The sequence below is a fragment of the Python bivittatus genome, unplaced genomic scaffold (genome assembly GCF_059951505.1).
Source record: "Python bivittatus isolate LINGU-HERP-01145 unplaced genomic scaffold, Pbiv_v1 ctg000610_np1212, whole genome shotgun sequence".
NCBI classification, from domain to species: Eukaryota; Metazoa; Chordata; class Lepidosauria; order Squamata; family Pythonidae; genus Python; species Python bivittatus.
Window position 1 is genome coordinate 51,535,099 of NW_028277088.1, and position 14,672 is coordinate 51,549,770.

General features: G+C 37.3%; 1 protein-coding gene across 3 annotated transcripts in view; it reads left to right on the forward strand.

Moving 5' to 3' along the window:
• SUGCT (succinyl-CoA:glutarate-CoA transferase) overlaps nucleotides 1-14,672 on the forward strand; it is a 285,135-nt gene that overhangs the window by 228,299 nt on the left and 42,164 nt on the right. For all 3 annotated transcript variants that reach the window (XR_015797729.1, XM_088150004.1, XM_088150005.1), the window contains one exon: nucleotides 12,295-12,358. Coding sequence is in view for 2 of the 3 variants with exons in the window: in XM_088150004.1 (XP_088006130.1) it covers nucleotides 12,295-12,358 (64 nt within the window). In the remaining variant the exon portion in view is untranslated. The remainder of the gene's footprint in view (nucleotides 1-12,294; nucleotides 12,359-14,672) is intronic.

A 14,672-nucleotide genomic window follows, 5' to 3' on the forward strand; every position in this document is an offset into this window, starting at 1 on the left:
AAACCACCACCCTATGTTCAATAGATGCAGCCTTTCCTTAAATGTGTATCTGACAGATGGGTCAATATAAAAATATATAAGGAAATCCCTCAATCTAGAATCACAGTAAGCAAGCCACCAGAAGTGCCTACTGTATGTTGCATACCAAGTATACTGGGTATAAGCCATCACTCTTGCTACTTCCATCTCACACTAGGAGATAAGGTTGAACTTAACCCTCCTATTTCACCCAGGAACAGTTCCAATATTCTACTCTGTCACATACCACTCCATTACCCTTGTGTCACCCCAAAGTGGGTACTCCAAACAAGCAAACTTTGGTCCCTTTGAGGTTACTTTGGAGGAGGTTAGTCACTGCCTACAGTTATAAAACCTTAAATGCAGCCTTCCCAGAGAAAGAAATGGCTGGATGTCATATAATTCCCAGGGCAGGCCCTTCAGATGCTTCAGAGCTGGCATGCAATTTGATCTACATCCAAGGCTAAGCTAGTTGCATTCAAAGTGATAGAAGAGCAGGGAATAGATGACATGCCCCAGAGAAATTTATTTTACCTGTTCCTTTGGCATTATGTATTTATTTATTTGTTTATGGTATCTTTTGCTGCTTTGCTTTAAAGTTTAACCCTAAAAGTGTGTCTTTTATAGCAGACTTAAATATTAAAAGTCGAGTATTGCAAATTATACTGAAGAATATTTGCAATCTATTTCAGGAAATCACAGCATAAATTTCCTGATTTATTGGAGTACAACTATGAAAGTAACCTCAATTTCTAATAAATTTGGTTTTATACCATAGATAGGTACAACAAAAAGGCAGCAAGAACCTAAAATACTAGGTAGAGAAGGAACAAGGTTGAATGTAGCAGTTCAGGCTTTAGGACCTATACATTTTTTTTATTTCTACTGAGGAAAAAATGGGTTGGAAGAGTAGTGAGAATTGTTTAAGACAGTTGAATAAAATACATGAGCTTTCAGATGTAAAATGCATCATGCTGTGAGACATGAATATAGATCCAACAGTAATGTTCCTATAGAGTGGTCCCATATGGGAGATGATGAAATAGTTAGATTAAATCTCAGTTATTCAAGATCACATGTTTTCCAACTGTTGGAAGTTAAAAACTTATAAACTTAACTGCCTATTTCTATATGTTTATATTATGCATTAAATAGAGGAAGGCATGTCCTTTTGCAAACATCTAACTAGTACAAATGAATGATATTTATCAACTAGTAATATTTTATGAAAATGGTCATAACCAAACTGATTTTCCAAACAAGGAAGGAAAACAAGATTTTGGTGATGAGAGGCATGAATTGTCTAAGTAGTCATAGAAGAATCCCAGACAAAAGTAAGTGGGGGTCAAAATAAAATAAAATAAAGATTGAATGAATGAATGAATGAATGAATGAATGAATGTCACAGTGTGACTGAGTTCTTTTAGAACTGGAGGTGTATTTTGGTTTGCAAGGGTGGCAATTGACAGAGAACCAAGACAGTGGAGACTTTCACAGTTTTTTACTATATACAGTGAAATTATTTACAACATATATTTATAAAAGGTATATACAACACAATCTCAGCTTTTACCTGGTGTCAGGTTTACTCATAAGTCTCCCAGAGAATCTTCCCCTCTAGCTCTCCTGCTAACTGCTTCACTTCTAACTCCTCCCCCTTTACTCTATCTTCCTCCCCAGTTTCTGCGTTTATCAAGAGAGAGTGAAAGGAAAGGAATGTGCTGGATTTATGGCTAGTGTGCTCAGTGCCGATGGTATTCTTTTCCTGGGTTTGCTCAGCCAAACCATCTGTATCTCCTTCATTGGGGGAAGAAACTCTCTCAAGGTCTTCTGCCCAGTCCTTCCCCAAAGACCAGGGCTTCACCAATGACAGCTGTCTCCCTCCTTCCCATTTTGGGCCTTGAATGAAGATGTCACCTCTGTGACTTCACTTCTCTTCCTCCAGGGGAGCCACCCATGGACTTTTCTTCTCCCTTTCTGATCTGGAACTGACTTTATTCTCCAACCTTTCTCTCCAGCCACTCTGTTTTATAGTCTTTTTCTCTCCTCTCCTTCTCTCCCTTTCCAATTTTGGGCCAGACCGGCAGCATTTCCCTTAGCAACTGAGGAGGTGAGTGTCCCTGCAGGGCTCTAGTCCCCAACACCTATATGCAAGGCTGGGCCAATAGGACTGCGGTCTCTACATCTCTCACAACAGCCCTGGCCTGTAGCCAGGTCAGTTCATCAGCCTGGGTGACAGCACAGCTGCACTTCAAGGCTACAATTGAGTTTCTTCTCTCCTTTTTCTCTCTCCATTTGCTGACTCTCACCAGCACAACAGCAGCCATACCACACTAAAAACATTACACCACAATGAATGAATACATAAATAGAGAAATGTATTTATTGACTTCATTTTATTCAGGTTCTTTCTATTATATACTGTTGCAATATTTTTCTGATTTCATGAGCTGCTTTCAGAATGGCAAAGTATATGGATGAAGTTGGAACTAATTGTATGCATGTAGTGATTTCATTCACTTTATTTTAAGTATGAATTATTGTGGCTACCATCATCATTGTCATCATCATATAAATATTCGTGAGCAAATAAAGGATCCTTCAGAATTGCTGTATTTCCATGTTAATTCAGATTTTAAGAAATTTAAATTAATTAAATGGCTTCATCAACAGCATACAGCTACAAGTGTTGAATATGCAAACAGTTTAGTATTCACAGTATTTAGAAGTGAAGTGATGGGATTCAAGTACTACTTTTAAGACTAAATGTAATGCTTTCAAAATGAAATGACAACAGTTTTCAACAAAGTTAGCCTGTTCAGTGATTATTAATAAAAACTCAAAGACTTGCCTCAAAGACTGTTATAGACTTTTCAAGCTAAAAAACATGAGAATAAAAATGTGTTGTTTCTACCAGAAAGTAATAAAATGAATAATTAGTTACATTCATAATAAACTGTAATATACTGAGACTTTAAGTCCAACTTCCTCTAGGTTTTTTACCTGCTAATGTAAATTTCTCAAGAACTTTTTTTAAAATACAAATTATTTTAATGCATTTTGTTCTTTGAGCAGATTTCAGGTTTTTTATTACTGCAGTTCTATTCTAAAATATAACTACCATTAGCATGCTGCTTTCAATAGTGTACTTTTTTTTGATAACTTTTTTTCAGATGATTGATCTAGAAAAGATGAATGCTGTCCAAATGGCTAAATTCAATAAGTGCCAAACTTCCATGTTCATATAACTAATAAAGACTTAAGACCTTTGAGTTCATCCTTACAAAATATAAGTAGACCAAATATATATATATATCTCCATCTTCTAACAGAAATAAATATGTTTTATTCTTTTTCAAATTTGTTTTCTTAAAGGCCTAATGTCTCAACCTAGATTTTCAGGTTCTTCTGCCAAATTTTATTTTGCTTCACAAGACGAGATTACAAGCCCATATCCTCGTGCATGTCCAACTACTGAACATATAACAATGAAAGGTGGATTGGTGTTATGTTTGAATTTTCCCAATATGTTCTTATTAATATCTACATCACTGGACTGTGCAGTGCTTCAGATTTGAAGAGAAAATGTGTGTGTAGTTGCACACAGAGTCTATCTGCTGTTCCTTACACCAAACACCTTTTCCCTGGATCATGCTGCAGCTATGGAAGACAGTTGTGCAATCTCCAAAAAAAATAAATAAGTGTAGCTGCTTTAAGGAGCTAGAGACAGGTGCTAGGTCATTGTGAACATCCCTGCATGCTCTGAAACACCTTTTGCCTTTGAAACTAAGGAGTAGCACAGGCATATTAGTAACCGAAGTATTGAAAAGCCATATTTCTTGGGGAAGCTACAGTTCTCTCAAAAAATGCCATCTGTCTTCTGCTTTTGTTCCTAAATACTAAGAATTCATTATTTTAAATGGTTTGCATGCTCAGTACACTGCATATATTTTCTCATTGGCAAGAAATGGGTAATTGTATGTTGGCTTGCAAGACAATCTGTAGATGACAAATAGTAGTTTGTACAGAATAAAATACATGTGGTTGGGTAGGTTGTATTTGTGCCATACTGGCTGAAATGTGACAAAACTGATCAGTACTGTCCTTATTGCTGCAGGTGGCAGGAGTACAATTATGAAGGTTAATTTAGTTTAAATATTCTTTACCTTACTAAAAACCATTATGCAAAAATCTCAGTTGACCCAAAGTATGATGGGTAGTGGAGGTCAGTATTCATGAGCCTATTTGTTGATGACCATGGCATATAAAAGATTCTGACTTGAATGTAAGAGGTGTAAATTGTAAAGACCATAGGTTAATAAATGAAAGAAAGAAAAAATACAGATAGCCCTCGTTGAATGACCACTTGTTCAGTGACTGAAGTTAGGACAGCACTGAACAAGGGGGATTTATGACCATTCCTCATACTTGCAGTTGTCACAGCATCCTCGTGATCATGATTCGGGCTCTTGGCAACTGGTTCACAATTACGTCAGCCACATCATCCCATGGTCAAGTGATCACCATTTACAATCTTCACTGCCTGCTTCTGACAAGCAAAGTCAATGAGGAACCCAACAGGAGGTCGCATATGGCGATCATGTGACCATGGGACATTGTGACTGCACAGGATTCACCTAACAATGGCAACTGGAATTGCCACAACTGCCACTGTAAGTCAGTGTAGTCACATGATATTGTGCTGTACCACCACGTCACTTAGCAATGGAGTTGATGGTCATTAACTGAGAACCTCCTGCAGATAAATTGTATGGCTATGAAAGTAAGAGAAAGGATAGAACTTAATAGATCTGTTCTTTTGGAGTGGAGTTGATGAATACATGCAGGGAAGTGAAGCTATAGGTTTAATTACAAACAAAAGGGCTAAAATGTATTTAAGAAAGTATGAATTTATGTCATCAAAGTTGTTGTGGGTGTGTATGGAAATAGAAGTCCATAGTCTAGTGATGGTTGCATGTTACTGTCCAGTTATTGTGATAAGGAACAAACCAGCCAGTTGAGTTTGGGGGAAATAGTTCAAGATTCTGAAATAATACAATCAAGCGGGAAAAAATATTTTTAGGTAACATATGTACCTCAGTAAAAATGAGAAGAGAGAGTGTACAGAAAAAGCTATTGGACCATTCAGAAACCAAGAATGAATGGGAATGCTAGGAAAAAAGTGTGTTTATTTTGAATATGAAGTTTAATTAATTCATATGCAAGGCAAGAAGTAATATGAATCTGAATGCATTATTGATTTGATTTGACTGTTTATGATGAAAGTTGGAGAGAATCAGTAAAAGATACAAGGTTGATGAGGGGTCCTGAATTTTTTTTCAATAGGATCAAAAAAGGGACTTGGAACCAAAGAAAGTGAAATTAGAATCAGGAAGAGAAAGTAAGAATTCTATATGTTAATTTATTGGAAGAGAGATTAATCTTCCAACGTATTTAATGGTTTTCCCCCCAAGCGTTGGAATAGGGTAAAATTGGAGCCCCAGGACTGTGCTGTTGGATAGATCTGAAAATGCTAGTTGAGGCGCCAGGTTTTGGTTTTACTATGTTTTGGTTTTTATTATTGTTGTGAGCCACCCTTAGCACTGTTTCATAAAAATGACAGCCATATAAATCAAATAAATAAATAGATAGATAGATAGATAGATAGATAGATAGATAGATAGATAGATAGATAGATAGATAGATAAATAAATAGTAAGGAAATGCAAGGAAAGTAGATGTGGAAGCTACTTGGAACAGAATGAAAAGAATTATGTTACAAAGGGTCACACAAGGATGTAGAAGGAATTATGAAAAAGGTAACCCAGTGGAATGATGAAGGAAGATTATGTAATTAAATAAAAAGAGAGAGGGTCAAGAATAAATAGGTGTTGAAGTAGCACAGCTTCAATTTGAAAGTGAGTGGCCAATATTAAAGCAGTACATTGTGGTGGTTTGATGATATAAATAGAATGAATGAAAATCCTATAGCAAAACAAATAGCTGAAGGAAGAATGAATGGCCAAGAGGAAAGAAAGTGCAGTTGGATAGTGATGATACAATCATGAAAAAGAGAGAGGTAGGAAGTTTACAGAACAAAAAGCAATATATAAATTGGTGTATGAACATAGTTAGAAGAAAGGAGGGTTTGCAAGGAGAGTTTGCAAGGATATGAAGGGGTGTAGTAAATGGAGCCATGGTGGTATGAGATGAAGGTGCTAGATTTGGACCAACAAGGCTCAAGTTCAATTCGCTGCTCAGCCACAAGGCTCACTGTGTGACTCTGATCCATCATTCAGTCTATCTTACAAGGTTGTTGTGAGGATAAAACTTTCAATTGCCTTGAAGTCTCCGAAAGAAGGTGAGATACAAATGCAACAGTTATTGTTGTTATTGTACAGTAAAACTCAAAGAACCAGAGGTTCATTGCAGAATGAGGATTCAGTAACTGAATTATAGTTATGAAAGAATGTTATACTGCTGCTTTAGATAAATGAAAACAAAATACAATATAAGTTGAAGAAGACAGGGCTGATCTGTTTAGTCAAAGCATTGGGGCTGGAACAACAGAGAGGAGCAAGTAAGTAGGAGGAATGGCTATGGTCAAAAGGCACTTATTACAGTGAATATACCTAAGTGTGCGTAAAGCTATGTATTGTGCCACATATAAGTGAAATAAAGGGAATCTCCTCAGTTGGTCTGCAGACTTTCTGGTGTAACTTTTCAGGTATATAACAGTTCATAAAATCTGATGTTGCCTGAAAGTTACAGCCTGTGATCACTGAATACTGCCTGCCTTAGGTTTCTTTAGACTTCCCTTCTGCACTTATACATAATGGGTTTCTTAAACTGATAAACAAGCTTCAGGGCAACTATAAATTATATAGAAACAAACCACACTTAACTTGGCAGGTAGAGATATATGGAGTACTTAAAGAAGGCCTCATGGAAACGTATTACGATATGCAGCATGATCATACACATTTTGCATGGCAAAATAAGTGAAGGCTCTATGGACTGCAAAATTCAGTGAAATATGAATACTAATAATATCATCCTATTGCTTTTGGTTCTTTTATTTGTTTATTAGGTTAGGCATTAAGTTGATACATGTTCAAGAGTTTTTGACTATTGAGATTTGTATTACTTTGAAGGATGGCCTGTTTACTGAAAATGTACTTGCAACATACATACAAAAGAGAAAATTACAGTAACAGGTTTCCAGCCAGGCTTATTCTATGCAAAGGGGAAAGACTTTAGGCTTTTGTTGTTGTAGCTTAGTATGGAAGTGTTTTCAGAACAATAATATTTAAATGAGAATAACATTCTTTGACCAAATGCATAAATGGACTAATTATCAAAAATGAACAAACATCTAGGAGGGTAGCCACTGCTGAAATGAGATTTTGTCTGCTCATCTTTGAACAATAATGGAAAATCTATTGTAAACCCAAAATTTTGTAATTATCAGGGTACATGGAGAATACAGTCTGTATATGCAGAAAGTCCTATATCCATTTTGTGGAATTTTCAGGTAAAAGAATCAATTAGCTTTTGCTGAGCAAGACTTTTGCCCAAGGCTATTGAACACTGTTACCAATAGAGTAGACAATATTGGATTAAATGGATCCAATGGATCAACAGGATCACTGCCTGCATGCATTAGGGGTGCTTTTGAAATTCTCTTCATGCAGATTAAAGCAGCTGCATCATTTCTTATGCCTCCCTCTGCACCCACAGGGTTGAGCCCAGGAAAAGATGCTTTTGAGTTAAGGAGTTCCAGAGGGGTGCTATAAACCAAACAACAGACTACAATTCATCATTGATCCAAGTGTATCTGTAAGAGATATATCAACCTGCATAGAAATATGTCTGTATCAGGACTTTAAAATGAGCAATCCCAAGTGAAAGAACATTACCTCGCAATCATACACTAGTGTAATACACAGATTAATTCTTTTCTGATAGCTGTTTTGGAAAAAAATTGATTTTGTAAAAACAAAGAAAATAATAACTTAGAAATATAGTGGGCCTCCTCCAGTCCTAATACCAAATGTAGTCCTATTTTAACCATACAGTCCTTAACTTTGTCATGATGAAACAGTTGATAAAATGAATGGTAAAACATGTAAGTTTTCTCTTTGTGCTTTACCTAAATAAAAGGTGAGGCTGACAGAAATAAATATTGTATAGAGTAGATTGCAGATAAACACTAGAAAAAGTATTGTTTGCTATAAATTAATTACTGACCTCTTTGCTTGGGGAAGAAGCCCAGAAACCAAGAGAGCATATAGTGTCTCTTGGGAAGGGTCATAAATATATTAGACTTTTTTTTTTTTTAGATTTGAAACATACTTGGATGGTCACTATGCAGTACAAAAAGCAGGAAATGGGGTGGCAGCTAGCTCTGCATCCCTCAGAGTTCATTTGGGTGACTTATAGACTTCAAGACTGACAGGGCATCAGATTGCGAACTCTGCCTTAACAGCATCTTTCCTCTGCATCAGTTGTCTGCAATTCTGCTACAGTTTTGTATCTGAAATCCAACATGACCCAGAGTCCTGTACTTAATATATTAGGGCTACTGTGAATGTATTAAAAGAAGTCATGAAAGATACAAAAGATTCCTGCATTATTCAGATATATATTGCCAACGTATTGTAGTCTCCAAACAAACACTTCCTTTCGTTCAAATTAGTGTGGCATACAGTTGTAGCCTTGACCATGGCTAAAGAGAACCAGTTTGGTCTAGTGGTGAAAGCTCCAGCCTAGAAAGCAGGAGACTGTGAATTCTAGTCCTGCCTTAGGCATGAAAGCTGGCTGGGTGACTTTGAGCCAGTCGCTTTCTCTCACCCCAAATCACCTCACAGGATTGTTGTTGTGGGGAAAATAGGAGGAGGAAGGAATATGAGGTATGTTTGCTGCCTTGAGTTATTTATAAAAATATTAAAGGCAGGATAAAAACAAATTGAAAAAGAGGGCCCAGACTTCATCTCACTCATAAAGGCTAACTTCAGCCAAATGTTCTCGGCCTTACCTACCTTCCAGATTGCTTTAAAGACAAATATGAATGCAAAAAGAGCCATGTATACCACATGAGCACCTTGGAAGAAAGTGGTATAAAAAGTCAGAACACAAATTGTAAAAAAAGTTTGCATAACAGAGTAATTGGGATGAGTGGATTGAGTAATAGTAATAATTTTTAAAATGCCTCTTTTCTTGAAAGGTGTATAAGCTGTTCCTTCTTGGATTTTGAATATTTGTGTGTCGCTGAAAGCATGGGCACAAGCAAGAGGGCAAGTGATGTCATGCATCTGTCTTATTTATGTATTTAAACAAATCTATGTAGCCACTCATTTATCAAAGGGAACTCTGGGTGGCGAACAATGATAACATCATAATGCTATTGTCCAAAAGGCATTCACATAATAACATGACACAAATTACATAATTCACATAACGATATGTATAGTGTCATTGTTTCTACTACCAGACACTTGCGGCTGAAATGAAGAGTTAAAGTGGTTGTTTGTTAAAAAAAACTTCTATGTTTTATTACACAGCTGTTGTTTTATTTTCAGACATACTTTTTATCCTTGCTCATTTCCAAATGTTGCTCAGGCACTATAGAAATAGACCACATAAAAATGATATTTCAACACTGCTATGGAAGAAATACTTAAAAACGAAATTAAACTAACTTGACTGGAAATTGTTTCCTTTTGGGAATAATTTATATAGACTGATATGTAACTGAAAATGTCTTGCCAGCTCATCTAGAAGCAATTGCATGGAAGTAGTGCATGATTAGCTAAAGTAGTCAAGTGCAGCAATAGATGAGATGCTATTTCACATTATTTCTTTCATACTTAATTTATTTTTTGAGAAGGAATAGAAGAAATATCACCCAATAGAGGTAGTCCTTGACTTACAACCATTCATTTAACGACTGTTCAAAGTTATGATGGCGCTGAAAAAAGTGTCTTACAACTGGTCCTTGTGCTTATGACCATCACAGCATTCCCGCGGTCACATGATCAAAATTTGGGCAACCAGCATGTATTTACAACGGTTGCAGCATCCCAAGGTCACATGATCACCATTTGTGACCTTCCCAGGGGGCTTCCAACAAGCAAAGTCAATGGAAGCTGGATTCGCTTAACGACCACCGCAAAAAGTTTGTAAAATCGGGCGTGACTCACTTAACAATGGCATCACTTAGCAATGGAAGTTCTGGTCTAGACTGTGGTCATAAGTCGAGGACTTTTCCTGTAGTTTGGCAGGAAAATCAGTCATCCAATGAGATGAGTTTATTTTTAAGTAGTTTGAAATCCTAGGTGGAAAAAGAGTGATTTCATGATTGTAATGTTTAAAATAACTTAATTAATTGCTAGTATTTCTATACTGCTACAGTCAATGATCTATTAATTCTTCAAATTCCATACATTTTAGGCAAATAAAAGTAAAGTATGCAGTAGTAGACAAGAAGAGAAAAGGAGAACATTAATGTCAGCACTGAAAATTTCAGAATAAAGTGAGAAAATATTCCATCTGAGTACAGCATTATGGGGAGCTGGCTGTACAGACATTAGATTTTTTAATTCAGAAGTTGGCTTGATGAAAATCACAGTTTTATCTCAGCTACAGGTAATAATAAACCAAAAAAAACATATTTATCTAGCACTCACTAGAATATGTGTACTTTTGATGCAGTGGAACATCTGTCTGACAGCTGTTTCATATTTTAATATGGAACTAGAGAGATTGCTGAAATGGTTCTTAGTGAAAAAGGAGTGCATATGCAGAGTTCATTGTATTATTATATAATTTTATAGGGATGTAGTGTTCCAGATCTGAAGGATTTGGCACACATGAGCCTAAGAAAAGATACAAAGTCTCTAAAGAAATGGAAGCACATGCAATGTATGCATCCAAGCAAGCTCCGGATTGCCTTTTCTCCTTCAAATCTGGATCATTGCAGAGCCTGAATTTTTTCTAATTTGCTGTAGCAATGTTATTGAAGAGGCCAGCCATTGTCTCATCTCCTTTTGCTTTTAAATAAAAAAGATTTACATCTGCCCCGTGTATATCTGGAACATATGCTAGTCAGTTGAATTATTTATAACATTATTTACAATATGGACAGGATCTAAAGGGGGGAAGTGTTTCTACATGGCACCAAAAATTGCCATTTTTTAATTTTATTAAAGATCAACCCCAGTCCAGTTTGGCATTGAAGCAGGAATGCAAATCAGATGTTCAGAGAAGCCACGAATTGGGAAAACACAGATATGCATGTGGCTGTTTGAATCTTGCCCACCAGGTTAAATATGTGAGTTTTGGGGAAATAACAAATAACTTGTGGTCTGTCTTGTTAGAGTCACCCACTTTCTCTAAACTATACTTCTGCTAAGTCAATTTTATGTTCTCAGTAAAAATGCTTGAAATAACTTGTTGAGAAATATGTAATGCTTTCCTTCCAGAATCCTGTAACCATTATATTTCACTGAAATATAACAATCCACCAATACAACAGTAATAAAAATATCTGTTGCTTTCTCTTTGGCCTGGTTATTAATTTTTATAGACCTAATTTCTTGGGTATGTTTTCTTGCCCAATAGAAGGCATTTAAAAGAAAGTTCCATGTAAACAATTAAAAAGAATTATAGCAACAGAAAACAGGTTCAGGGTTTTTTCAGGTAAACTAAATACAGGATTCATATTTGTTAAATTCAATTGATGCTATACAAAACTAAGAGGAAAACTGCTTACGTATGTAACACTTCAGAATTCTTCAATTGGTGTGTATGTGAGAGAGAGAGAGTGTGTGTGTGTGCGTGCCTTCGAGTCAGTCTTGACTCATGGTGACTGCCTGGACAAGTCCCTGCAGTTTTCTGGACAAGATTTTGGAAGTGGTGCCATTGACTGGCCCAAGGTCACCCAGCTGGCTTCGTGCCTAAGGCGGGACTAGAACTTACAGACTCCCAGTTTGTAGTCTGGTGCCTTAACTACTGCACCAAACTGGCCCTCTACTTTTCAGTTGTTTAGAGCTACATTATTAATATCCTGGAAGCATGGACATACTGGATGAATCAAGTAATACATCTTCAAAGTATTGGAAAACTAATTGCTCTCCATAAATGCATTCTTTCCTATTTGTTTACTGAGATTGAATTATTCTTCATATTTGTAATTATTGTTTTCTATATCATTGGCTCTAAAATGTTTTTAAAATCATCCTCATTATGTTATTTTTATTTATTATTATGTTTTAGGTTCTGCACAATGGACTTATGATGGAGATGGAACATCCAACAGTAGGGAAGATAACTGTTCCAGGTTGGCATATTTCCTTAAGGTTGATATTACTCATCAGAGTAAAGCATTTTTGGAAGTACTTCATGCATGGGCTTCATTGAGAATTGTACATACACAAAATTCTGTGGCTGAGTTTGCACAATATATTTAACCAGGAATCAACAAAACTGGGTTCACACAATACACTAAGCGACAACAAGATTCACCAAGATTAAACTCAGCAAGTTTTACATAGTGAGTGAATGAAGCTGCTGGGTCTTTAACATATATGATTAAGCATGTTGCATGAGCCCAGTTTATGTATGTAATTTCCAAACCTAAATATCTAACCAGCATTCAGACTTCAGAGACATCAGCAGCATCTGCTGGGGGTCAGGGTATTGTTGTGTCAAAATGGGTAAGATGGAGGTCATGGCAGTGCAGTCAAAGCCCCACCGCTTCAAATGAACTGCTGGACTGCCATCTTGTATGTTCTCTCTCACACACACACATAACAGAGTGCAGACAATACTGGGTGGGACTTAAAATTGGATTAGTTCCGTATTCTACAAAAAAATGAGTTCCCCATCCTAAATGCAGTTTACTGTCAAAACAGTTAATTGATTTTGCCAAAGTACTTGTGCTGACCAACATAGGGGAGAGCATTGAATCCCATGGCAGCCCTCAAATAAAGGCCTACATCTTTCCATACTATGATCACCAACTGGAACCAGCCCTGAAGGAAGAAGGAGAACCACTGCAACACCTCCCACTCCCAATCCCTCTCCAGGAGGATACTATGATAGACCAGGATGACTGCATCCCCCCTCAATCCCTGTCCCGTCATAGGCCAGCAAGAAGTATAATCAATGCCATCTCAATACCATACCCACGTCTGAAACCTGACTGAAAGGCATGCAGATAATCTGCTTCCTTCATGACCCTGAAGCTGTACCCTGAACAACTTCTTTACAACTTTCTCCCCAACCATAACATTGGAAATCAGACAAAAATTGTCCAAAATGGTTGGGTCCAGCAAGGGTTCCTTGAGAACCCTTATGGAGAACAGACCACCAGCAAATAAAGGGCAGGTGTAACCACCTCCTTACTCAAAGATAGCTTCACCACTACTTGGACCCAAGCACATGCCATATCCTAATACAAAGGCAGCCATGGTCACAGCTCCAAGAATTCTTTCCAGTTTCTCAAGAGTCACAGCTTGAACTCTTCCGAGAAAACCAAACCAGCCTCACCTCAGTCATCCCAACAGGACCTGCACAACCAGAGTTAGAACAAATTCAAACAGTTTTATCCATCAGAGGCCCAGAATAATCCTCACCATAACTAATTATTAATTAATTAATTGTTAATTGTCCCTCCAGTCCATCCCTCTCTAATAGGGGCTGGGTCCCCCTAAACAATGGCTAGCAATCCACAGATGAAATAAGATCAGAAAAATAGTTAACATCAAGAGCATGTACAGGTGAAACTTGAAAAATTAGAATATCGTGCAAATGTTCATTTATGTCAGTAAGGCAACTCAAAAGGTGAAACCAATATATGAGATAGACGCATTACATGCAAAGCGAGATATGTCAAGCCTTACTTTGGTATAATTGTGATGATTATGGTGTACAGCTTATGAAAACCCCAAATTCACAATCTCAGAAAATTAGAATAGTGTGAAAAGGTTCAATATTCTAGGCTCAAAGTGTCCCACTCTAATCAGCTAATGAATCCATAACACCTGCAAAGGGTTCCTGAGCCTTTAAATGGTCTCTCAGGCTGGTTCAGTAGGAATCACAAGTATGGGAAAGACTGCTGACCTGACAGTTGTGCAGAAAACCATCATTGACACCCTCCATAAGGAGGGAAAGCCCCAAAAGGTAATTGCAAAAGAAGTTGGATGTTCCCAAAGTGCTGTATCGAAGCACATCAATAGAAGGTTATGTGGAAGGGAAAAGTGTGGTAGAAAAAGGTGCACAAGCAGCAGGGATGACCGCAGCCTGGAGAAGATTGTCAGGAAAAGGCCATTCAAAAGTGTTGGGGACTTTCACAAGGAGTGGACTGAGGCTGGAATTAGTGCATCAAGAGCCACCAGACACAGACGGATCCTGGACATGGGCTTCAAATGTCATATTCCCCTTGTCAAGCCGCTCCTGAACAACAAACAACGTCAGAAGCGTCTTACCTGGGCTACAGAAAAAAAGAACTGGTCTGTTGCCCAGTGGTCCAAAGTCCTCTTTTCTGATGAGAGCAACTTTTGCATCTCATTTGGGAACTAAGGACCCAGAGTCTGGAGGAAGAATGGAGAGGCACACAATGCACGATGCTTGAAGTCCAGTGTGAAGTTTCC